The sequence below is a fragment of the Pollachius pollachius genome (genome assembly GCF_949987615.1).
Source record: "Pollachius pollachius genome assembly, chromosome: 9".
NCBI classification, from domain to species: domain Eukaryota; kingdom Metazoa; phylum Chordata; class Actinopteri; order Gadiformes; family Gadidae; genus Pollachius; species Pollachius pollachius.
This window is the reverse complement of record NC_136942.1, coordinates 21255315-21282213: the sequence shown is the minus strand read 5'-3', so window position 1 is coordinate 21282213 and position 26899 is coordinate 21255315. Positions and strand designations below refer to the sequence as shown.

General features: G+C 45.1%; 2 protein-coding genes across 4 annotated transcripts; one reads left to right on the top strand and one right to left on the bottom strand.

Moving 5' to 3' along the window:
* Positions 1 to 370: 370 nt before the first annotated feature.
* fads2 (fatty acid desaturase 2) lies at positions 371 to 4350 on the top strand (the record flags this gene model as incomplete). The annotated part of the gene is made up of 12 exons (XM_079743302.1): positions 371 to 586; positions 843 to 953; positions 1374 to 1571; positions 1895 to 1996; positions 2122 to 2247; positions 2360 to 2420; positions 2575 to 2651; positions 2867 to 2964; positions 3054 to 3150; positions 3258 to 3337; positions 3586 to 3711; positions 4299 to 4350. The coding sequence occupies 12 exons, from the start codon at positions 371 to 373 to the stop codon at positions 4348 to 4350; spliced, it is 1344 nt and encodes a 447-aa protein (XP_079599428.1).
* A 1198-nt stretch (positions 4351 to 5548) lies between these two features.
* On the bottom strand, positions 5549 to 26668 carry eps8l2 (EPS8 signaling adaptor L2; the record flags this gene model as incomplete). 3 transcript variants are annotated; one of them, XM_079743504.1, is made up of 21 exons in its annotated part: positions 5549 to 6667; positions 7075 to 7207; positions 7628 to 7808; positions 7974 to 8061; positions 8353 to 8478; positions 9552 to 9657; positions 9792 to 9826; positions 10123 to 10291; positions 10628 to 10776; positions 11806 to 11880; positions 11974 to 12062; positions 12586 to 12712; positions 13071 to 13138; positions 13719 to 13828; positions 14212 to 14291; positions 15307 to 15456; positions 16008 to 16169; positions 17531 to 17595; positions 22295 to 22341; positions 23262 to 23309; positions 26398 to 26668. In XM_079743504.1, 20 exons carry the CDS (start codon positions 23291 to 23293, stop codon positions 6590 to 6592), a joined length of 2070 nt encoding a protein of 689 aa, XP_079599630.1. In that variant the 3' UTR covers positions 5549 to 6589. The 3 variants fall into 3 exon arrangements, with proteins under 3 accessions (XP_079599630.1, XP_079599628.1, XP_079599629.1); XM_079743502.1 differs by lacking the exons at positions 23262 to 23309; positions 26398 to 26668 and having other exon boundaries at positions 22295 to 22382; XM_079743503.1 differs by lacking the exons at positions 23262 to 23309; positions 26398 to 26668 and having other exon boundaries at positions 13071 to 13132; positions 22295 to 22382.
* Between the last annotated feature and the right edge of the window lie 231 nt (positions 26669 to 26899).

The window sequence follows — 26899 nt, the reverse complement described above, 5'->3', positions numbered from 1 at the left end:
TGGCGGACCTAAAGAGATATACATGTCTGTCTCTTAGGGGCCGGACCTACAGAGATATAAATGTCAGTCTTTTAGGGGCCGGACCTACAGAGATACAAATATCTGTCTCTTACGGGGTGGACCTACAGAGATATACATGTCTGTCTCCAAGGGACCAAGTGGTGGACCTACAGAGATATACATGTCTGTCTCCTAGGGGTCCAAGGCTGGACCTACCAAGATAAACATGTCCAAGTTAGAGTTCTCCGGACTCTAACTTGACCCTGCTGTTATTGCACCTAGGTGGAAAACGTAAGCTCAGCACTCGGCACCTACCTTCCAGTCGAGCGGTCATCGGTTCGGGTCAGAGACAGCACTCAGCTCAGCGGCGATGGGAGGTGGAGGGCAGCTGACAGAGCCGGTGGAGACAAGTGCCTGCGGCGGGCGGGCTGCTAGTGTGTACACCTGGGACGAGGTGCAGAAGCATTGCCATAGGAACGACCAGTGGCTCGTCATCAATAGGAAGGTGTACAATGTCACCCAGTGGGCCAAAAGGCACCCAGGGGGGCTCAGGGTCATCAGCCACTATGCCGGAGAGGACGCCACGGTAACCACTGCTTTTATAATTGGGGCTTTTCCATGAGCTCCACCGTCACTAGCGCTGCTACTGCTAACAAATACACAAGTCCTCCCGCTCAGCATGCCTCACGGTACAGTCTCAATGAAAGGGATCCTCAGATGTAGTACATTGTAGTACAACAGCTTTAAAAACGTCCTCCGCCAGATCACGCAGAATCTGTCTTAACATAACACGTCACTTAAGTTGATGGTTCTGTCTTGCTTTTATTTTTTTTATCGTGCAGGAGGCCTTTCTTGCTTTCCATCCCAACCCGAAGTTGGTGCAGAAGTTCCTGAAGCCGTTGCTGATTGGAGAGCTGGCTGTGACCGAGCCCAGCCAGGACCGCAACAAGAATGTTAGTGTCGTTTCTGGAATATTCTTCTTTATAAATCATCAAATCACTTTGGCAGTTTCTTTTGCAGCTGTATATTATAGCACCATGCACATGGGGTGAACCTCCTCCAAATGAGTAAGTCAAACCATGCAATGCTGGGATTTTATTCATTAGTCTGCAAGTGTTTTCCATAGAATGCTTTTAGTTACTTACTTTGATTCATTACCTCTTTATTCTTACCTCTTAAATAAACACTACGTTTGCATATATTTATATATATATATATTTATACTTATATTCTCTCCTTTCTTATTTATGATTACAACCTAATCGTATGGCAGCCTGCATTTGTATATGTGCAGTGGCAACGAATTCAGTATGCGAGTGATGTAGTGATGGTCCCTTTCCCTCCCTTCTCCTGCCCCTCGGCCTGGTCTGCAGGCAGCGGTGGCGGAGGACTTCCAGGCGCTACGTACCCGGGCAGAGGGCCTGGGCCTGTTCCAGGCTCAGCCCCTCTTCTTCTGCCTCCACCTGGGCCACATCCTGCTGCTGGAGCTGCTGGCCTGGATGAGCGTCTGGCTCTGTGGGACCGGCTGGAGCACCACGCTGCTCTGCTCCTTCATTCTGGCTGTCGCTCAGGTGACAGGAAGAGGGTTATTGTGTGACTTATGAATGAATAAATAGATGGGATTATTAGGTCAAAGAAAGAATCAGGGGAGCCCCGGTGACTCACTGGGCAGAGCATGTACCGTTAAGGCCTAGTCCTGATCGCAGCGACCCGGGTTCCATTCCTGCCCGTGCTCCTTTGCTGCATTTAATCCCCTCTCTCTCCCATACCTTCCTGACTATCTCACTCTATCATGAAGCATAAAAATGCAAAAATGCATCTTAAAAAGAATAAATCACATTGATGTTCTGAATGGATGAAGTCTCATGTACTGTTTATCATTTTCCTATTGTAGGCCCAGGCTGGATGGCTGCAGCACGACTTTGGTCACCTGTCTGTCTTCAAGCTGTCCCGCTGGAATCACATATTCCACAAGTTCATTATCGGTCACCTCAAGGTGTCATGTCCCTCTGTACCTCCTCACACATAAGAGATTGTGATGCTCAATGATCAACGCCATCCTGTTCTCATAGTCCACCTCGAGGCTATTGCACACTGAAGTCCTAAGTTCTGTCTCCCTAGGGTGCTTCTGGAAACTGGTGGAACCACAGACACTTCCAGCACCACGCCAAGCCCAACGTCTTCAGCAAGGACCCTGACGTCAACATGCTGCATGTCTTTGTGGTGGGGGATATCCAGCCAGTGGAGGTGAGGAAGACCAGCACAGGAAACCTTGTGACATGGTTATGACACAGTTCCATGTAATTCATCTGGGCCCTGGTGCGCTCCGACTCAACTGACTGTTTGTTTTCCATTGCAGTATGGCATTAAAAAGATTAAATACATGCCCTATCACCACCAACACCAGTACTTCTTTTTAGGTATTTTTTCTTTGATTCATTTTTTATATTTTCTTAGAAGTATTTGAAATCCATTGAATTGCCACTTAAAAAAAAAGCATGTTGAATTGCCCGAAACAATTTGAGCTGTCGGTGCCTTTGTGATCCTTCATGAGTATGTCTTTGGCTCCTTCAGTCGGACCCCCACTGCTCATCCCGGTTTATTTCCACATCCAGATATTACGGGCCATGTTCTCTCGACGGGACTGGGTGGTAATGACTTCAAGATTCATTCTTTAACTCCTCTCTATTATGACACAAATAAACCATAGCCATTATATTGTATATATATTGAAAAAGCATGTAAAAAAGCATCCAATGATGCTATTCAAAAGATAAAATAAGTTTTGATGTTTATGGATCATTAGCGCAGTTACATTTGTTAGCATATATATGTGTACCCAAAAGCCTGTGCTCTTGTCGTGCAGGACCTGGCCTGGTCCATGTCGTACTACCTGCGCTACTTCTGCTGCTACGCTCCGTTCTACGGCCTGCTGGGCTCCGTTGCCCTCATCAGCTTTGTCAGGTCATCCATCTTTACACCGCACCGTTTTGGTCCTCCGTATACCATTCAGACGTTAGACATGCCTTTGCTTTGTTCCCTGTGTGTGCCAGGTTCCTGGAGAGCCACTGGTTCGTGTGGGTGACCCAGATGAATCATCTGCCGATGAACATAGACCACGAGAAGCAGCAGGACTGGCTCAGCATGCAGGTACGCACAGTGAGCTCATCAAACACACCCAGCGGGGGGGAACTTCAGAGTCCTGCTGCTGCTACTGTGTTGGTAATCTCTCTCTCTCCCCCCCCCCCCCCCCTCAGCTGAGCGCCACCTGTAATATAGAACAGTCCTGCTTCAACGACTGGTTCAGCGGACATCTGAACTTTCAAATCGAGCACCAGTAAGTGACCCCACAATGTGCTTTGCAAGCTATAACTGTAACTTCACTCTGTTTGCTGTACGAACACAGAGATAGAAGCAGAGGCGCCCAGCCCCTTAATCGCTTCTCCACACCGAATTCGTATGCACAGTTCCCCACTCAATCCTCGGGAGAGTTTGTGCAGACTGCTCCACTGGTCTCCTAACACTGATGAAACCGAGACGTGTTACCATGGTTACTGTTCTCTCCTCCCCCATGTCTGGCTGCAGCTTGTTTCCCACCATGCCGAGGCACAACTACCAGGTGCTGGCTCCGCTGGTGCGAGCACTGTGTGAGAAGCACGGCATCCCGTACCAGGAGAAGACGCTGTGGCGGGGCGTGGCCGACGTCGTGCGGTAGGTGGGGTCATCCCCTTCACACGAGGGCCGGTTGCTGGGTTGAATGCTGGGAATGAAAGCCTCACACACCTTGCCCACTGCATCCATCCGTTGACGGATCTCATTGACTTTGCATGGGGCGATCCCATTGTGGGTCCGTCCGTTCCGTCGGCTCCGTCTCCTGGTTCAGAAGTTGAGAAAATTGTAACTTTTCAGGCTGCAACGGATCCCTCAGCCAATCAGATTATGGCTCCGTCAGCAAATACCACTCCCCCATCCGTCAGACACGCCTTCCGTCGTCCGTGACGGACGGATGCAGTGGGCAAGCGGGTTTACAATGGAGGGGCGACCAGAGATGGAGGGAGGGAGTTGTCTGGCAGTTCAATTACTAGAATATAATGGATATGGATCAAATCCATCACACGAAAGACTTTAGTGTCCTCGTATCTCAGACGGTTATCATGATGTATTTTTTTTTTTAATATTCGTTAATTTTACTGCTCATGGTGTATTTTGACTTATATTCCTTATTTATATTGTTTATGATGTAGTTTGATTGATGTTCATTCTCTTTGTTGTTTTGTTCCCTGTGTGTGTGTTTCTAGGTCGCTTAAGAACTCAGGAGACCTCTGGATGGATGCTTATCTCCATAAGTGAGGAGAACAACCAGAAATTCAACACAAATTGAAACCATGCTGTTTGAAATTTACCAAAAAGGAAAACGTCATGCACTACCTAAGAGATAAATGATGTACGTGTGGCTTTGTAATACGGTGTAGTGCAGGAACAATCTATTCTTACTATTGTATTTATAGTCAATCTGGTTTACTTTGATGTGCAGGATTTCCAACGATGTGCTAGAGTTCCTTGGGTATTCTACGCTGCCTTACAGTACTGTTGTGCTAGAATTATTTTAAATAACATTTTGTGCATTTATTGTTACTTGTTCAAACAGTGAATGTTTTTTTCTAATCGACCATGGATGATAAGTTTATCAATAAAGTTTTGGCTGAATAGTGAACACTCAAATTTTTATATTCACTCTATTTGTTTATTAGGCGCCTATTATATACAGATTAGATGAATTTGCTTGTTTGGATTCAGTCCTTTAAACCCAGCTTTTCCCTTGGGCTGAGAGCCTTTCTCTTGGTAGACGAGGATTATGAGATCTTTACATAATTTCCATATTTATCTTATCAGTAAGCCAGCAAGGGCTATCTCATCTCCACCTTCGTGAGTGACTTACTTCACATAAACTTAGCGTATTAGCGAGAATTTTTATTCATTCGACAGCAGCATGTTTCTTGTCCAGCGCCAGGGAGGGGATTCATTGATGTGTTGAGTGAGAAGGATCGAAATGGTTCTCATCAAGCTGAAGACTGACCCCAGGTGTGTCTCAGGAGCTCTATAGCAACACCAAGATACTACAGCAATGTGTGCATTGTCTGTTTCGAGTGCTTTACTGTACTTTGAACATTGAACATGGGTTCCCCTCTTGTTTTAGGCTAAGAAGTTACTTTTAACTGGAGACAATGGCAGAGCCTCTTCCTATCTCAGTCCTCATTGAAGTGCGTTCAGCCTCGGACCATTCAGCAGAGCTATGTGGTCTCCAGCATCAAACAGAAAGGGGAGGTAGAGAAGACAGTTTCTGTCTCAGTTTCTGTCTTGAGTTGTCATCGTAACGCTATCAGCAACAGACACCATATGAAACATGAATCATTATTAAATACAAATGAAGCAACGGTAATAAAATAAATCATTTAGTATAAACATGATAGATGTGATTAAACCATTACTAAATTTAGCCAATTAGAGAGATGGGATTAAAGGTGCATATACACAAAGAATGGAATGCTTGAGCATTATTCATTTTATTATGATATTCTTTTTCAACTCATTTTATCCTCATATTTACATCAGCCCTCTTTATTTGGCTTAACCTATTTTTGAACCAACACCTATTTAACACTTGTTTTGAAAAGAATTACAGCGATTTTCTCAGTGAATCAATCTCATGTTACATTATGGGTTGAGTATTTCATGATGAGTGCCCCACATGCTGCAAAAAAAGCAAAATAATAACTCCCACAAGACTTCATGCAATTTCCCTTCTAAAACGACTTGCCTTTAAGAGCCCCTGTTATGCCTGATTCTGAAAGGTTTGGAAACAGATGTAAGGAAAATAGAAATTTACTAGTAGGATATGCACCCTAAGTATTTCACTAATGTAGCAAATATCACATGGCATGACATTTTTTTTATATTGCTTTCAACCTATAATGACACATAACTTTAACATGTTTTGTTATAAAATGATGTCTGTAAACAGTAATCACATGAAAGCAATGATCAATTCAAATATATTGGAATGGTATGGTATGTAATAGATTCTGGCACAGGAATTTTGGTTACGCATTATTTGGTTAATAATTACATGTTATTTAGTAAACACCATTGCTAATTATTATTCCGTGTATGCGCAAACGTCTCTTGCCCACATATATTTCATTAATTTCATGCACACACACACACACACACACACACACACACAAACACACACACACACACGCACACACAAACATTCAACAGTCAATCGCGTATTGTTCTCTATTTTATACAACACACACTTCTTCAAGCAACACTACACGCTTATAAGGTAGGAAGAAAAAGGCAAGAGCATAAGAAAACAATTGAAAACTTATATTTATCAGTGATACAAAATAAATATACAATTACAATTTGTACAACACCAATTCGGTATATTCTACTGTAGGGTGTGTCTTTGTGAAAACATGTAAATAGGTTTGCTTAAATGGTAAGCTCTGAATAGATTGGACTAGTGAAACAATGATCAGCCGTGCAGGGCTGTTATTGGCTACTGGTGAAGTGGGCGGGTTCAGTCCTCACTGGTGGAGCCAATCTTCTCCTGTCTTCGCTTCATGATCTCCTCAAGTTCTGAGTCCCCAGTGCTCTTCTGTGATGTAATGACAGCCACAGTTAGCAAATTACATTGGAATTAAAAATCCTGCCACTTTGTGAGAGTAAGTGAAGGAATGCAGGAAGTATAAACATGGCGATGGTTTAACAAATGGTTTAGTCCCATGCCCTCAAGCATTGTGATTCCTTTTTGATAAGAGTGAAAAAAAATTGTTACGCTCACAATAATAAAACAGAATTTACAGATTTAATAATGCAACAATCAATACTCACCGCTCAGTTTTCACGACAAGCAACTACTAATAAATAGCATAAAATTGCAGAAATTCAAATTGCATGAGTTTGTGAACAGCAGAAGCGCTGTGTGTGTGTGTGTGTGTGTGTGTGTGTGTGTGTGTGTGTGTGTGTGTGTGTGTGTGTGTGTGTGTGTGTGTGTGCACTGACCTCCAGCTGTGCCCTCTGCACAGTGATCTGACTATAGACCCGGGCTCCCTCGTCCCCGCACACGGCCTTCAGCTCCTCCTTATTCAGGGAGAACAGCTGCGCCCCGGTCAGGATTCCCAGGCACTCCACCGTCCTGCACGCACACACCGTCCCATAGCATGTTAGCTTAGCACAAGGCCTGGAGACCGTTCTCTGCCTGCCGGCGGCCATGTACTGAATGCTGGCGTACCTATCAATGTCACATATATCAGACCCTGACAAGTGACAATAATAATGTTGTCTTAAATATAACATAGAAGCATATAACTTATCCTTATTGATTCATGTGGAACGGTCGCTCCATGAGGATGAATATGTTTTAAAAAACGTGTCCACGGTATATCAAAGCGAGTGGTTATTCCGCTGCATTTCCTTTGACCAAATGAAACATGGTCATTGCCCATGATGTAGAGCAGCTCATGTGAAGCTGCTTGTCATCACAGTCATCGCTGGGGACAACTCCACGGATTAGGACCCGGACTTCCACCGGGATCACGGGGACAGTTGGACTTACGGTTTGCTGAACTTTGCGTTGAGCCATGCGGTGACCTGCTGGGGGCTGGAGTCGAAGGTCAGTGGGATGCTGCTCCCGCCGGAGCGCTCCACGCGGAAGTTTCTGGCGGGCGGCTGGCTCTTGTTTGTGGTGATTCTCTTCAGCAGCTCATCGTTGACCTCATCCATCTGGTGCGATATCACTAGACAGACCGAGACACAGACAGCATTGGTGGCAGACCCAACAGAGTTGCCTTGGACAGACACCGTGGAAACCAGTGCCCCAGATCAGCGTTGGACGGATGCCGAACGAAGGGGTTTCGTTTCTTTGAGTACGAAACTACCCTTCACTTCAGGTTCTGACTCACCCTTGTCTTTGTGTCTCGTAACGCCGAAACTGTCCCCCCCCAGGCCCATGGGACTTGTAGGGGCTGGCCCTCTGTAGCCCTGACCGGGCTGAACACAAAATAAACACAGTGACGCACAAACATACACACAGACACACATTCACATGTAGAGGGCACTAGTGAGCTACCTTGTAGCAGTATGGAGGCACATACATATATCAGGTAAGTATTTTCAAGAATTAATTTCTAATTTCTCATCATTTTAGCAGCACTCAAACTAATATCCTGTGTAGTCCACATCGATTGTATCCTCTTATATATTCAGGAGCTGAAGACTGTCTGGAGTGGGGTTGCTCTAGATGATGACAGGCAGGGTGCGTGTGTCAGTGTGTGAGGTCACCTGGAAGGTGTCTTGCATGGCCTGTGGGTCCTCCAGCTTCACCACGTCCAGGATGTTGTAGGGGACGTAGCCGGACTGCCCACTTCGGTTCCGCAACTTCCACCACTGCTTGTCATCCTCTATCACCTGGAACACGAGCACTGACTTGAGTCATCACTCTCACAACCACAACATTTACATTTACTTTTAGGGCATTTAGAACATTCTTTTATCTAAAGCGACTTACAATAAGTACATTAGTTAGAAGGAAGAGACACAAAAATACATCGCTGTTGGGGATTGGGTTAACCTAGCAATTGTTAGCGATTTGCACTAACAATCAATAGGTTAACCCATTCCCCGTATACAACAAAGATAGCTAGAATAAGATGCTACACAACTAATTACGATAACTAAGTAGTACGACGATACAATAAATGCTTACATTAAGTGCCAGGACGTACAACAAACAATAAGTAGCAGGGCTGGGGGGGGGGTGGCTATGCAGAGTCTAGGTGAGCTCTGAACAGGGGAGGCTTGACACAACCTCTGTTCAGAAGACATGTTGTGGTGCATGCAGAACGATTCAATTCAGGTTCAATACAGACGAGCGCACTTGTATGTCTGTCATCACTGCTCTGTGACGTGGCCTACATGTTTACTCAAAGAATTGTGTGCATATGTCTCTTATTGCATGTGTTTGATTCTCCAGTGTATACTTGTTTGGATGATTGAGTAAGCTGCCCTTACCTCAAAAGAAAGCTCTTCGTGCAACCAGTACGACCACAAAAAGCTCTATGTGGTCAAAAAGTGATGGTGATAGTTGTTGGGGATCATCACCTATCAAAATCTATTAAAACGTACAACTCGCCTGTATTCTCAACTAATAATTCCAGTGTCTTGGGAGTCATTTTTACACGTAACATAAAACTAACAATATCACAGGCAGAAATCAGACTGCATGTGTTAACAATGGGACCAGTGCCAAAAATGGTTTCCCTTTCATTGTACGCAAATTATTCACATTTGCATTCAAAGTGTCTGTGTCTCCCGAATGAACTGGGAGACCTTGATTGAGATGGCTGTATCAACACATCCCAGTGGTGAGCTACAATACAACGGTGTAGAAACCCACCAGCCCTGAGCCCCAGATGTAGGGGGTGTCGCGGCACACTGACAGAGGGCCACCGGGTTTCATTGTAAGGTTTATATTTCTTTACCTCGAGCACCTCGTCCTGCAGCACTGACAGCTCATTGGCGTTGCGAGCGACAAAGTGGTAGCGGATCTTGGCGTATCTGCGGGTGGGTGGCATTCCATTATAAGACCTGTCAGTGGCAGAATATTCCTCTCATTAAAATCCTGACAGTTTGTTATCATATCATCACGCAGAAAGGCAGCAGATTTTATTTAACCCAGATGGCATATATGATAATAGAATATTTATATATAACTGAATTACCCATTTGATGAATTGGACGAATGAGTTCCATAAAACTAGGAAAAGAGAGAAAAGGAAACAAAGATTTTATGTACAGGCCTATGTGCATATCTTCATTTTCTCACTGTAGGCATCACCAACGTACGTTGACGCACTAGCTCGCGACATCAGCTAACATACATACATCCACACACTGAGGCAGAGGCTAAGGCCACAGCTTAGGCCACAGCTCAGGCCATAGCAAGGCCCCAGCTAAGGCCAGAGCTAGCGTACTGGCTAGCACACATACATCCAGACACTGGCTAGAGTAGGCAACAGCTTGCGACACCGGCTAGCATCCATTTCTGCTCACCTCCCCAGAGGACTGCTTCTTGTAGTCCGGGATGGTGGGAGACATAGGTGGCCCTGTGGGTCCCTCTGTCTCCCATGGTGACACCTTGAAGTGCTCCGCAGGGGGTTCCCATCCATTCCGGAATTTGGGGTAGTAAGGGGGGGCACACTGGTCCCTCGGCCAGTCTGCTCTATAGTGGGAGGGGGGGCAACAAGACGATGACCACCAGCGCATAACCAGCTGTGTTAGAACACAAGGACTGGACCTAACGTTAGAGGAAGATGGGCCGAGCGTGGCAACCGATAGACCCTCAGCTGATCATGAAGGAATACCAGCATGAATATTAATGTATTGATGCCATCACCATCGATTACCAAGAAGCGACTCCAGGCTGGCTTTGAGGTTTGTATCTGCTTTGTACTCTTGATAATAGACATTGATCGGTCACGCATGGAAAGCCTTTAATAAGCCGAGCTGCAGAGCGCTCAGAGCCTGTTCACGACAGCAGGTGTGTGTCAGCGTGTACCTGGGCCTCGTCCATCCCTCGCCCAGCAGCTCAAAGATGGTCATCTCCTTAGGGGAGAGGTTCCCCCGCAGGAAGTCCACCGTGTCCCGGCACAAGTGGGGCGCAATGATGGAGCGGGCCAGGTCTGGACTACCACAGCTCTGGAGCACCTGTCAAACACAGGCACACACACACAGACACCCACCGCAAGGACCAACAAACACACACACACCCGCAGACACACACACACACAAAAACACACACGCACACACAAACGCAGACATGCAGACACACACACACGTAGACACGCAGACATGTACACACACACACACACACACACACACGCAGACACGCACACATACACACACACATACACACACACACACACAAAACACACACAAAGCACACACACACACACACACACACACACACACACACACACACAGGAATATGCATTAATAGACAGAAGAGGAAGAGAGAGCGGGTGAGACGGAGGCTGTCAGAGAGGTGATTATAAACAATGCTTCTTGCTGACTCATGATGACAAACCCTGAAGGCTACTCCCACAGAATACAAGCAACACAGACGACAACTCAGGACTAATAAACTGGAAACCGGTTGTCCAAACTGCTACTGGAAATAGTTTCCCATTACTCTGCGTGTCCGGGACTTTTGGAAAATCTGTGTCACTGTGTCCTTCATATACCCAATGGATCAGGGCCCAGCCCCGTCCTGCTCTCTACCCAGCAGTATCTGGGCGTGGATGATACCGGCGCTCGGTGAGTGTGCGCCAACATTATGTCACTGTGACTGCACCCATCTCAGAGCCACATGTCTCCTGTCAGAGGAGGGCTGGACAGGGAGGCAGGTGTGGTGTGATGCGGTGCCAGCACAAGACAAAACACGAACATTCATCGGGACATCAATTAAAAACCTCAAGAATCTGATTCTGTAAATGGAAATGGAGCCGTCTGAATAGCTAAATGTACATCAGGCCATTCCCCGGTTGTACTGGGTGGATAATGGCCTGCGGGCTGGGCCTCCTTTGAGTCAACACGGTGGTTGTACAATAGGTATTATGGATGTACCCAGCCATTGTGGACCTTTCTAGGCAAACAGGGAACAAGGGAACGCATTCGCCTCAGCTGGCAAATCAGTGCACATTTGACCCTTTATGGAAATCATTGTTCCTATCTTACCAGCTCCAGTGGCCCGAAGAGGAAGTGAACAAGTTCAGACGCACTGGGATTCTGGATGTGCTTCTTCAGCTTGGCCTGCAGGGGGAAGGCACACAGAGACAGACTAAGTGGCCTGGCCCAGCCAATGACAGCGCTGCCTGGTGGCCTTGGGTTGCTGTGATATCTTACCAAGAGGTTCAACGCCAGCTTCAGTTTCTGTAGACTATCAACAAGGTCAGCTTCGGTGGGGGGCTTGGCCCTAAGGGTCAGCATGCCCTCTGCAAACAGACAAGCCCGGAACAATGAGCACACATACACACACACACACACACACACACACATGCAGGCGTGCACACACACGCACAAACCACACAGCTTAAGAGTCCTCAGTTAGGAGAGGCTGATGCTTTTCCATTCATATTCAAGAAGTTGTGGTTAGGTTAGTTTATGGTTAGTTTATTGAAGATGATCAGATTCAGGTTATAGCCTCGTGACTTCACCATAACAACGACAACAACTAACCAACCCACATATTCAACACTAGATGGAGAGGCCTTGAGAATGACACGCGGGAGAGAAATAGAGAGAGAGAGAGAGCGAGAGAGAGAGAGAGAGAGATAGTTGGCTTGAGATCAAGATCAAGTAGAGATAGAGATAGAGATAGATATAGAGATAAAGACAGAGATAGAGAGGGTACGAGAGAGAGAGATACCAAGGCATAGCAAACCATAACCGGCTGGACAATATGCTTGCATATTGCCGCGGGGTCTTTGCCACGCATAAGAAGAAAAGGAGACAGACCTGCTGGTCCTTTCTTCTTATTCTTCTTACTCTTGTTGCGCTGGTTGAGCTGGGAGAAGGCCTCCGCAGCCTTCTGCAAGCGCGCCACCAGCAACTCAATGTCGTCCAGGGCACAGTTAAGGATTTGCTGACCGAGGGAGGGAGAGAGAGGGAGAGAGAGAGAGACCATTACCTCATTTTGTTACTGACCTTATAGTTATCTCGTACCTTTCTACTGCTCCTTTAGTACTTTGTTCACTTTCCTTTGTTTCATTGCTGAGTGATGTTGGTTTCCAATAACGCTCTTTTGAATCGACTTAAGCGAGGACAAGAGATGAAGGGCGAAACAGGGCAGAGGGCTTTGATACAATGAGCTCATGACTGTGGATCCAAGGCCTGGGGAACAGGTGAAGACCAGCCAGGGTGCGGGGTACGATGGAGGAGCTAGGGGTCAGGGGTCAGGGGTCAGCAACAGTATCAAGTGTGTGGTCGGGTGGAGAACTCACCACGTCCTTCTCTATACGCTGGGCCAGCTTCTCATGGGACTCATGACCTGAGCCTCGCCGGTCTGCAGCTTACGCCAGGGGAACAACACAGACACTGTGAACGGACACTCTACGGATGGTGTCAGTACAGTAGGCAACCTTATACAGTTTTTGTGATGATAAGATATGTGACTAATTGGAATTAGTGTTTGTACTAGTAGTAGTATAAATACTTGTTGCAGTAGTGCTGGGAGTAGTCTTGGTGGTAGTGATGGTAGTTGTGGTCGTAGTGGTGGTAATTGTTAGCCTGGGAACCAGACGAATCTGCAAGCTCATGTTTTATTTTAATACGATGTGGGTTCTGGTTGATATGATGTGGGTATAATACGATGACTAGGAGTTGTTGTAAGTATTGCAGTTATAGTGGAAATGGTGGTAGTTTAAGTAGTATTGGTGGGAGTAGTGGTAGTAAACATGGTACTGGTAGTACTGGTAGTAGTGGTAGCAAGTGGTACTGGTAGTACTGGTAGCAGTGGTAGTAAGTGGTAGTGGTAGTACTGGTAGTAAACGTGGTACTGGTAGTACTGGAGTTGTAGTAGTTGTATTAATAGTTGTAGTACTGGTATTAAGGAGTACCACGTTTAGAAGTGGTAGTAGTTGCACTCTTACTCTGCATGCTTGTGGCGGCCGCTCGTCCCTTGGCGCTGGGGGCCGGGCCCTTAGGGCCCGAGGGAGGGAGAATGGTCTCTCTCTGACGCTTCATTTTTTCCTGGTTTACCCTGGAAGAATGATATTAACCACTTTAAACACACAAGAGGATGACTCGGCAGACTCAATGGAAAGATACATTGGAAAAATATGTGTGGATTATATATTTGTGGAAACAAAGGATGAAACTTTGTGTGTGGGTTTGGCAGGCCCGCCACTCCCTATTCCCAGAGTACGCAGAGTGCGTAGGGCACCAAGTACCTGGGGGGGGGGGGCACCAAAAATTAAGGTTTGTAAAAAAATGAATATATGTAAAATAATATGCAAAAAGAGGCTCCCCCCCCCCACGTAGGGCACCGAAACGGCCAGCAGTGGCCCTGGGATTTGGTGTGTGTGTACGTGTTTGTGTGCGTACGTGTGTGTGCATGCGTGTGTGAGAGTGTAAAGTCCTCACTTTAATGTCTGCAGCCTCATTTTCTTGCCATGCTTGTTGTCCCCGATGGCGCTGTCAACATCTGCGTGAACCATCTCTGCCTGGAGAGACAAAATAATATAATTATTATAACATCATCAGAAAAGTTTTAATAGCACCACACTACTGGAAGATACTGAAGCTTACATACGTTTCACTAACACCACTGACCAGAACCAGAACGCAATATCTTATGTTCATGTTGACTGATTCAGGGGAATATTTATGAATAATGATTAAAGAAACGGATGCTTTTTTTTTTTCTGTGCCTTAATAGCCAATAGATGTTGTCCCGCTGGCATAGGGACAACATGTTTGTAGTGCTAACAAGCAGTTCTGACTCGTTTGTGCTTCTAGACGCAGAGTGGTCACCACCATATCAAGGTTTATGGGGTAAACACGCCAGTCAGGTTTACCAGATACAGACACCAATGGCTGACTGGCGTGTTTACATATTAAGACCCGTACAAGTCATAATACCGAACCACAGCTTTCATACTGTGGAGGTTTGACCCGAAGCGACAAGCATTCGCACATGTTCCTCAGTTTATTGGATCGACGTGTTTGGTTATAGTTGACTTATTGTCATTTACTGCTGTTTGCACAAGCGTTCCACCCTCTCCACCCCTGACTATGAATATGTGTTTATTTTACCAAACTCAATACCGGCTGGTGTAAATCACTCTAAATGGATATGATGAACTGTAGCGTCCAGACGGTTCAGTACAGTAATACATTATGCTATATGTCTAGCTGCTTAATGTCTGACACTAAAGTTTGGAAATAAGAGAGTGGTATATTAAAATAAATCTAATCTATATTATAAAAACCTAATAAAAGTAATTATGGAAAAATATACAAAGCAGTCATGTAGTTAGAAATAAAATACACCTTAGACACCTTACTCTCACAATCATAAGATCAGGCAACAATAAAACTACACACATAGGCACACATGCATGCTCACACACACGCCCAGTTCCCCCACCAGCGTAACCTTCACATTTGCAACACTTGCGCAACTGTGAGGTGAGCTAAGGATTTCCGAGTGTTTGGCCGAGAGGGCGACACACACACCTCCACCTCGTCGCAGTGGAAGAAGTGGATGTCGGGGTTGTGCTGGTCCTTGTCCTGACACACCAGCAGCAGCACCGACGGGTAGCGGGTCTGGTTCAGCACAGGCTGACAGTGGTGCACTGTGGGTAGGGGGAAGTTCTCCAGCTCCTCCTTCCGACGTAGGGAGAACGCACAACGTCAACATGAGGGTGAAGCCAGGGAACCAGCAGGGTGTCTTATCCAGTGCCAGTGACTGGAGCTAAGATCAAACTGGTTCCAAAGTCCCTAAAGCAGCTCTGATTAAAACGAGGAGGTGTTCAAGGTGCTGACAAGTGTGATGAGACGGTACAACCAGGTTACATTACAAACGACACCGGTTTGATTTCTTTATTACTATAAGTACCACAAGGACACAGCACAATAACAAGAAAAGTAGAAGAGACAACAGAGAAAAATAGGAGATGGAAAACAGAAGAAGAGAGAAGAGAAAGAGAAGAGACAGAGAACAATGAAGCAGAAGGGACAAAATGAGCGAGGAGAAGAGGTGGAGTAAAGGAGAGAATAAGATAAAGTCAGAGGAAAATAGATGAGAAGACAGAGGAAAGAATAAAACAGAAATGGGGAACAGTAGAGAAGGGAAGAGAAGAGAGGGGGAGAGGGAAACAAAGAGATTAAAGAGAAAATGCAGAAGAAGACAAGTGTGAAGTTTTAAGGAGCAGTACCTGTGTGTCACAGTCCAGCAGCCGAACCGCTTTGTCTGTGACCTGAAGCAGCATCTCCTGGGTCCAGATCTTGTCCTTGGAGTCCAGGAGGACCAGCTTCTTGATGGCGTCGTCCACGGTGGCGATGGACTCCGACTTGTCCATCATGAAGGTGGAGAGATGCTGAGGGGAAAGTGCTACATTGTTACTGACACAGAGGAACCCGAGGCAAAGTTGGAAATGGGGTTCTTAAAAGGGCTATAAGTACCAGATTAACTGTACTAAATCATAAATGACCACCACATCGGAGATTAAGGAATATTAGTTAAATTAAGTCAAAATACTGGCTTCTCTGACAACAATGCTAGAGTCAGTTTCTCCTCCTGTGAAATAACAGGTAGGGTTGATTCTTTTTGGTTGTGGCCTGTGTGTTATGGTTCACTATTCTCTTAGTAACCCGGGTTGTCATATATTATCAATAGGCACACAAACAGAGGGTGCTGCAGCCATGGAAGCAAGAAAACATACTGGATCCACTGAGCTGGATTCTACCAGACCTGAGAAGCCTCATCCTCTTTCTAAAAAGCTCTGTGATCAGAGTCGTGCTGTAACAGAGGTTAATCATGGAGTTTAATTTGAACACAAGACAGCTAAGAGCCCAGAAGTTCCAAGAGCTTGAGCTGGTTTATACTTTGCAAACAATAAATAAAATGCAAAAATATACATTAGCGGATCAAATTACACAGTAGGATTTGCTTCGAGACTGGGGAGGAGGGGGCAGGCGCAGACAACTTTCCCAATATGTTTGGACTTAAGTAGCCATTTTAAATGCTTAGTGTCAATGTGTCATATTGTACCTTTAAAAACCGTCATTGTATTGACACTGACCCTCATTTTAATTGGAGCATATAACCACACAAGCATAAGCAATTAAATTTAATTACATTTCTGAACAATTGATGATCATAATATTTGTCTGTTTCTAGTGTGTGTTAAGACACTCATTGGTTGTCAAATATTGGACACAGAAATCGCAGCCAAGTACGACTGGTAGTGCTCTCTCACGCAAAGGTAGGTCTCATGTGGAGCTAGAAGAACTAAAGGTTAATGATTAAAAGTTCACTGTGTAAGACTGAGTGGCATCCCATAACTGACTGATAACCCTGGCCCTGGCACGCCTCCCCTGACCCAGAGCCCACCCCCCTGAGACCTCCTCTCCCCGACACCGAGCTCTTCACCCCCTCTCTGTCCAATGCCACTAAATTCAACACAAAGCATCGTCAAGTGTCCATGGTTATTCACAACATCGAAAAAACAAAGTGCAAAACAGTTGCTTTTGAATATTATGTCCAAAATAAAAAAGGCATGTGGTTCTGGACATTTTAACAACAAAATAAAACCTGAAAAAAGGAAGAACTGCGATCATGCCTTAATCCCTTGTCAATTAACCAAAGATGGAGCAAAAGTATAGTAGATTCGGTAGGTATTTGAATACTTTAACCTCAGAACAAAGAACACCATGAGTGGCCGTAGGTAGCGCTTACCTCAACATGATACTGCGACGTCTCCTGCATGATCACATTGGAGTTGGAGTATTTCTTCCGCTGTTCTGTGGGTTGGAAACAATGACATTCAATACGACCCTGTGTGTCCCTGTATATTCACTGTATATTTAGAGTGAGATGCCAGCAGTACCTCTGACCGAATAGCACTTGTTGCCGGCAGTGCTGACACAATCATTCTGATAAACGCAACAAGCTGCCAACACTTAAAGGGTCAGCAATAAGGAAACGGAAAATCAATTCATGTTTATGGGATCCAGGAAAAGAGTACTGTAACCCACACCTGGTAATCAATAACTGTTCAATACCTCCCTATCTATATACAATGGCACGTTAAGTAATGTTTTTCATTGAAATCATATTTCTGTGAGTGTTTAAAGAATCAAAGCCAACTACCAAAGACTCAAACCATGAAGACTTTAGCAGTGCGATAGGGCTAGCGCAGGACAACAAATATTATTACTAATACTAGTAATAATATATAGATTACTATACATTACTATACAGTACTGTACAGTACTATGCCATACAGTAGAAGCAGTATTTCGATTATTATCAATATTCATAATTTTCAATAATAACTTTTCACCTCACAGTGCACCTCTAGCATGATTGAAGATTACACATGGCATTCAGACATTTACCCCGGGCCAAAGATCTCGGGCACTGATTTACAGCCGGACACCTCAGACTTTGGCATAAATATCATTGAATATGCGTGTTACATACTTAATTGATCATAAAGTATTAAGGCAGCCAAATCTGATAAGGCAGTCAAATCAACTAGGACAACTGGAGTGCTTTAGTAGCAATGAAGCTGACAATGATCACATCTAAATTAAAAACCTAAATTTCTCTGCTGAGATGAATAAAGTATATCTTATCTTAAGTATATCTTAAATTATCTACTGCCTTACTTTACTGAAAATGTACGCCATTTCAGAAGGATGCTAGCAAGGGTTACATGTAAATATGTTGCTTAATGTTGGTTATTTTCCAAATAAACAGTCTGCAGGTAACAACTCGATTAAAGAGGATTTGTAAATAAGGGCTGGTCTCTCTAGTCTATATATTCTGCCAAGCCTCATTAAATTAAATTAAATATAAATTAAATATAAATATTAATTAAATATCTCTTGTCCCACCCTGATTCCACGCAGACTTGTGTGGTTCATGCTGGATGTAAAACAAAGGGTTTCTGTTTGCATAGCGTCTGACCACAGTGTGCCCACAGGCTCCACATTCCATCCAGTGATGTTTCCAAATTCTGTCTGATTTAAACATGGTCCAATACCCCCCTATTCATCTCACCATGCACGTCCTAGGACTTCATGGAAAAACAACAACAGGCATCCACATAACCAGTGTCACACCTCGCTCCTGACGTCTACTGACGTCCCACACCACTTCCTGTATGTCCGGTCCTTCCCTGCTTGACAAGCGCCGTCTGAAATACAAGCGGGCAGGCGTCTTGTTAACCGAGCCGCCCCCATGCCTTATTAATGATTGACATTTATGTCAATCAATTCACAATGCTGCAACAGCTCGCAATGAGAACCACTTAGGAGGCAGATGGGCAGATCCTCAGGGCTCTGCGGAGCCATCAGCCAGCCCTACACATGGCTGTCTGGCAGGTCTTCAGCTCTATTCATGGTCCCGGATCAGACCCAAAACGGACACCATACACCCCTGACCCTGGACCAGTACCACACCATAGACCCCTGACCCTGGACAGACCAGTACCACACCCTGACCCTGAACCAGTACCACACCATACACCCCTGACCTGGACCAGTACCACACCATACACCCCTGACCCTGGACCAGTACCGCACCATACACCCCTGACCTGGACCAGTACCACACCATACACCCCTGACCTGGACCAGTACCACACCATACACCCCTGACCCTGGACAGACCAGTACCACACCCTGACCCTGGACCAGTACCACACCATACACCCCTGACCCTGGACCAGTACCACACCATACACCCCTGACCCTGGACCAGTACCACCCCATACACCCCTGACCCTGGACCAGTACCACACCATACACCCCTGACCCTGGACCAATACCACACCCTGACCCTGGACCAGTACCACCCCATACACCCCTGACCCTGGACCAGTACCACACCATACACCCCTGACCCTGGACCAGTACCACACCATACACCCCTGACCCTGGACAGACCAGTACCACACCCTGACCCTGGACCAGTACCACCCCATACACCCCTGACCCTGGACCAGTACCACACCATACACCCCTGACCCTGGACAGACCAGTACCACACCATAACAACCATTCAGTTCTGTAGTACAATGATGGCTAATTGTATAATAATTATGATCATATATATTCAGCAGGGCAAAGGTAGCACCCTATACTGAGAGTGATGTAATGAAACAAGCTAGGGCATGAGTCACAAGCGGGTAACCAAAGATTACAACAGCAAAACAAATAATAGATGTTTTAGCATTTTTATGATCTTACATTCTTATCATTTTATCATGTGAGGCAAAGGATTATTCCCAACCATCCCCGACATGTTTTTGATGATAACTCCAGCGCTGTATGGTGCGGAGGTATGCCACTGTGTCCGTGCCGATCTGACCATATGTCTCCTGAGGCATGCCCAGAACACATTTTGTAACCAGTGACACAGTGTGTGTATCAGAGTTCTCACTAGGATATACTGTAGGCAGAACATGCTTAATAACTGATGTGTAGTCTACATGATTGAATATTAAGTATATAGTATGCATAAAGTTGTTATCTATCTATCGTTCTATCCATCTATATGTTGTTTTTTAGGAAATTGTTCCTTACTTGAGGTCATAAAGATATATCTGGTCTGTTTCCAGTCCAACGGACTATCACGTGATCACTATACTATATTTTACACCCCTTCCATTCTTAGTCCGATCCTGGCACTAGCCATGATAAACAAAGTTATAACATTTTTCAAAGGGATTTGCATCTACTATGTTGCATTACAGCAACAACAGACGACGGTCCGGCTGAATGAGAGCGAGACTTTGGATGATGATTTCATGTGATTCATCAGCCTGCTTACATAATATTGAGCAGCAACAGCCACCAGCCCAGCAGCAGTCCCCCCCCTCTGACAGGGACGTAGGGGACAGTGTACTCATACAGCGAGCAAAGACACACTGCTACCTAGTCGCCACGCTGTGAAAAGGTAACAGAGACCATCTGCCTCACAGACTGAAAAACAACCCAACGTCATCACACACACACCAACGCATACAGGCGCCCACACACAAAAACAAGCACCCGCAGAACCACACAAAAGTGCACACACACACACACACAACCACACAAGCACGCACGCAAACAAGTGCATAGTGTGAAAAGCAATTGGTTGCTTTTGAGCATTGGTAATGTTTGCTCACTATACAATTAACACAATAATATAAACAAATACACCCCATTCAAATATGCAATCAAAATATTTGGAATATTTCTGTCTGTCGTTGCAGTCTGGAATGACTTTGGAGTGAGGTTTGGTTTCTGGATCTGCGACTTTTAATGCCGTGTAAGGAATGTGTGTGGCTGGGTGTAGTAGCGAATGAGTGAACCAGCCAGGACAGGAAGTGGGGAGAGGCAGAAACAGGCCCCGCCCCCCTCGCTTTCTGCTTTTCAATGCCTCTTTTATTCACCTGTGAGACATGGGGATCCCCACCCTGTTCCTACCGCGCATTAAACACAGACACACCCTGCTCTCTCTCTCTCTCTCTCTCTCTCTCTCTCTCTCTCTCTCTCTCTCTCTCTCTCTCTCTCTCTCATGCTCTCTCTCCATCTTTCTATCAATGTGTCATGGCATATTTCTGCCACACAAACACACACCCAATCCGTAACACAATTAGCCGCCACTGCAAATCAAATACCCTTAAGGGGGTTATTATTGTGAGCCTTTGTAGCCGTGATAGTGAGCGGTGAATAGCTATGTGGTAATGGGGGATCCAATTTACTTAACATATATAACCCATAGCCCATACAACATTCAGGATGATAAAAAGGCCAATCCCACGGTAGATGTAGACACACATAGACATACCCTTATATGCTTGAGCACAGTCAAAGTCAACGCCAACCCATTGCACCCATTCCTAATCACAGCCCCAGTAGTGCACTGAGCATAGCACAGCCAATCACGCCGGGGGCATGACGCAGAGGTGTCAACAGGGATTGTGTCTTGTCCGTCAGTGTGCATTAGCAGGACGTTGGCCCCATCTTGTCACTGCGCAGTAGTCAGGCTATGCTAGCAGGGCTGTTTTTCCAGGAGGGGATCCGGGGCAACAGATAAGCCTACTGTGGTGCGACGGCAGTGCCTGGTTTCCTGCCAGGGTGATTTGCCAGGCAAATTGGCTACTGTTTTCATTGTTCTCAATTACAATGGAGTTAGACTGGCTCTACAGTTGGAGCGTTCTCAAACACACACGGTAGAGTGACAGCGACTGGGTAAGCGGCCTGCGTGCTCTTTTACATACGTGACAATCAGCATCGAAAAACCTTTCACTCACGGCCACGGCGAGACACACAGATTGATTTACAGGTACGACGACACCGCTGTCACGCACTTAAAGAACCCTGGGTAATAGTAGAGAAAGAACTAATCATGGATCACTTAAAAATGAATGGTCCCTTAAAAATGAATGGTCCCTTTGTGACGACCCCAGACCACTTGTTTAGAAGGTGTATACGCATCTCTTACCGTAGAGGGCCTTGGCGCTGATCTTGCTGTCCGACCGGGCCACCCCGCTGTGGTCAAGAGAAGCAGAGTTACGCATTCTGCCCTTCATTTTGTCCTCCTCTTTTGGTTTCAAGTCTCAGCCCTTAATGTCACTTAGTCATAAACAGCCCATAGATAAAGACAGGAGTGATGTACACATGCAGACCGGCCACCACCGGATCAGATTAAGCCTGAGAGCCCAAGCATATGGACCAGTCAGAAAGGGAACATGGAGAGAGAGGGGCGAAGGGCGGGGGGTTGAGCAAGAGAGGGCGAGAGAGAAAGAAATAGAGAGAGAGGGTAAGAGGGAGAGAAGGTGAGAGAGTGAGGGAGAGAGGGTGAGAGAGAGGGCAAGAGAATGGGAGAGGGAGGTAGAGGGAGAGAGAAAGCGGGAAATAGAGGGTCAGAAATAGAGAGAGAGAGAGAGAGAGAGAGACACACACACAGACAGAGAGAGATTTATAGAGAGTGAGAGAGAGATAGAGAGAAAGGGTGAGAGAGAGAGCCAGACAGACAGAGAGAAAGAGAGAGAGCGAGAGCGATAGAGAGAGAGAGAGTGAGAGAGAGAGAGAGAGAGAGAGAGAGAGAGAGAGAGAGAGAGAGAGAGAGAGAGTGGAAGAGGGCGGGAGAGGAGTGAGAAAGAGGGAAAGAGAGGGTCAGTGAGAGAGAGAGAGAGAGAGAGAGAGAGAGAGAGGGGTGTGGGACATGAGAAATATTGACTGGTGCCAGGGACCCAAACTGAACAAACATTCCTCAACAGAGGGGCTCTATACCCGAGGTCCCTGACCCACAGTCCCTCCCCACATACTAGGTTAGCGATTATTGTACGCCCCTGATCCCTACGGAAGTACCTTTGGATAACGCTGTCCACTAACGGGGAAAAAGAAAAATATGTAACATGGTGGACAGAACTCATGTGTGAGTGGGATGTGTGTGTGGATGAACTCACTTGGCCTGTCTCTGAGATCCATGTAAACTCATGGTCTAAGACATCCACCTAGAAGAGTGAGAGAATGAGAGAGAGAGTGAGAGAGAGGAATATTATTTCCTTTAAAATATTATTATTTTTAAATATTTTAAAGACTGTTAGACACAAAGACAGATATAGATATATATATAGAGAGAGGATATATAGAGAGAGGATATATAGATAGATAGATAGATAGATAGATAGATAGATAGATAGATAGATAGATAGATAGATAGATAGATAGATAGATAGATAGATAGATAGATAGATAGATAGATAGATGGATAGAGGGATAGAGTTATAGATAGAGTGATATATATATATATATATATATAGAGAGAGAGAGACAGTGATAGAAGATATATATATATATAGATAGATAGATAGATAGATAGATAGATAGATAGATAGATAGATAGATAGATAGATAGATAGATAGATAGATAGATAGATAGATAGATAGATAGATAGATAAATTGATAGATTGATAGGTAGATAGATAGAGATCATCTAGATAGATACACTTGCAGACCGATGTTTGTACAATATCACTGAGCAGTAGCCACCCGTGGATGTGACTAAAGCGTGTCTACAGGCTGGGCAGCAGGTGCAGGGCCTAGCAGCCAGACCGCTGGGGGACAATGGCAGACAGCAGGCCGATCTGCCGCCGTAATGAGAGCTGAGGCCTGCCGCTAAATAGATGCCATTAAACAAAATTAGCCCTACCCTGACCAAACAACTGTTCTTTTAAAGAAAAACTTAAGAAAATAAATACTTAACAAGTCCTTGCCTTAAATTTGCATAATATACAGAGAAGGCCCAAACATAGCAGAGAGTGACTTTACAGCCACGTTGGTCCTGTGTTTGAGACATGTTGTGAGACATGTATAATGTTCATGTTTAATAGATAATAACAGTATGTTTGAGAGATGAGTGTGTCTGCTCAGGAATACAAACACATTACCTCAATGTGTGTATGTTCAGCGCCTCTACCAATGACTGGAAAAGGATACTTCTTACGGCCCCTGCTTTACTTTTAATTATGACTCCTTCTCCATGTGGACATGGACTTCCTCCAGGGTTGTGTTTACCTCAGGGGACTTTTGTGTGTAAGCATGCATCTCTTTAGGGAGTGTCAGTACATTGTATTATTTATGGTGGTAAGAGGAGGGCGGGATGTGTGGCAGCATTTTAAATGGCCAATCCGCACGACCGACATCTTCACACTTTGTGGCTTTGGCTATCACTCAAAAGCTCACACGTTTCATTTCATATTCCCCCATGAAGATGAAACAACTAGCAAAACTGCTTCACAGTGAAGAGCTTGTGTTTCCTTTGTTGTTAAGAACAATGGAAATACTTTGACAAGACTGTGTTGCATAACAAACAATACCTTCAACTGTTAGCAGGGCATAAACAAGCACCTGTCATAAGGGTTTATCTCTTAGCAGATTATTAAGATGATAAGCCTTCTTCCATAGTATCCGTGGATAATCTCCTGCAGGTAACAGGGCAAAAGCACTCATCAAAGGGAGTTGATATGCCCGCTCATGGGGTCAAAACTAGCTGTTGTTGTTGTTTTTGTTTACTAGGCCTGAGTCTGAATCGAATACTAACATCTGACTCCCCAGAGCCACTTAACTAGAAAACAAAAGGGGCCAGTGAGACAGAGACATGGGATAGTGAGCGAGAATACAGCAACTCTGTACAAAAGGTTGACTTCCTCTTTCTGTCTTTATCTCCCTGGTCATCTCCTCGTGGGGCCATTGTAGCCAGCCCTGGCCCCCTGCCAGCCTCCAGGAAGGAGGTGAAGTCAGTGCAGTGCAGAGCGGGGTGTCATGTGTTGTTAAGCCCTCACCCAGCTAGCACTCTCTGAGCACACCTCCCCCACCCAGGGCCTAGGCTGTCTGTCCACCATCGATGATCACAGTCCATACCCGCTCCAATACCACACATCACTGTCTGTGGGTTTTGTGGAAACACTGTATGTTCACTGCAGGGTGTGATGGACCAATACAGTGTTCAGGTTGGTTTACATCATTAGATAGGATGCTTTTGTTCCGACTTCAATTGAAAAACGTCTGTGTGTTGACTGGCTTAAATGGAATGAAGATAGGGAAGTGACCCGGTCCGTTTAATATCTGGTGATGTTTGACAGGTGCCGGTCAAAGTATAGCCCTGCACACTAACAATGGGCCTACTTCATTATTCATATCTGCATCTTTGCACCTGCAACTTGAAGTAAAATTAAATTCCTGCTTTTAAATCTGGAATCAAACAGGTGTGGTATTAACCATGCATTTATATTTAGAGATATTTCCCATTAAATGAAAGCTAGAGTGGAGACCAATCAGTGACCATTACACGCAGGACTGAACCACCAATCCTCCTTAATAACCCATTGATCAGACATTAAATCGCAGATGGTGAGATTGATTACTTGAACTAAAGCCAATAGCTAGCTGTGTTTGTATGAATATCCTCATGGTCTAACTACAGTATTTTAAATTAGAGAGGTTTTCCAGATAGCATTTCCATAATGTTGCTTGGTAAAGTGTTTAGTAGTTTATGCACATAGACACTATGTCTTACGTAATGTGTAAAGAGGTCCAATCAGATTATTTTTCATGGTACCAAAATAATTGACCAAGACAAACGTTCACTTGACTCTTCATAACATTTTGGTTGATATTGTGAGGTCTACCGTTCCTGAGGTATGCAGTGTAGCCTATACAATGTGAGATTATTTTATTCAGCAGACCATGGCCTGAAGCCAGCGCCAAACACCAGATCAGATTTCACATGGATAACTATCAATTAGTTTATAACGATTGTACACCGCATTCGCAGGACCAAGTTCTGTTTAAAACCACAGAATAGCATAGAATCTACACTCTAACGTTGTTATTTTTGGTGGAACAAAGCGGTTGTTTCAGATTATTCTTTAGAATCTGGGTTTCTAATGTAAAACTATTTTTGGTAAAAGTAAAACTGTTTACTTATACAGTGTCGGCCACTCGTAATTCACTTCTAAAAAAACAACAACCTTAAATATAAGTCGTGAGTTAATAAATGTAGATACATTTAAAGACAATCATTTAACTTTGTTTTTTACCTTTTGTAAGAGCCTTGAGTGTTTAGGTTCTGTCTGGGTTGCTCAGGGGAATAAGCGAGGACGAAGAACAGCCAGATGCATCAGTCTGCCATTGGGCTCCAGCCAATCAGGAGACCGTCCACCGCGCTGGATTTGGTCTGGACGTTTACTTATACAGAAACTCTTTCGGAAGTTGTGGTTTGTTTGTAAATATTACAAAAAAATATACATGCAAATTTAGGCTCGCTGCTCGTCCCGGACGTAGTAAGCAATCAGTGGTTCAAGAAGGTTTGAAGAGGTGTACTGGAGTGACAGGTGACTCTGCAGGTAACTCTACCTGGAGGGGGCGGAGCCTGGGCGGCTGCGCCAGAACATTTACAACCCAGTTTTCCTGCAATCGGACAAATGTGTTGTATTGTATTGTATTGAGTGTTAGAGTTGTGTCGTATTTAAGTCCCATGGGGTCTTTACTATAAATATACCCAGGAGCAGGTCTGAGACGGTTTACGCACTTTGTTTAGAG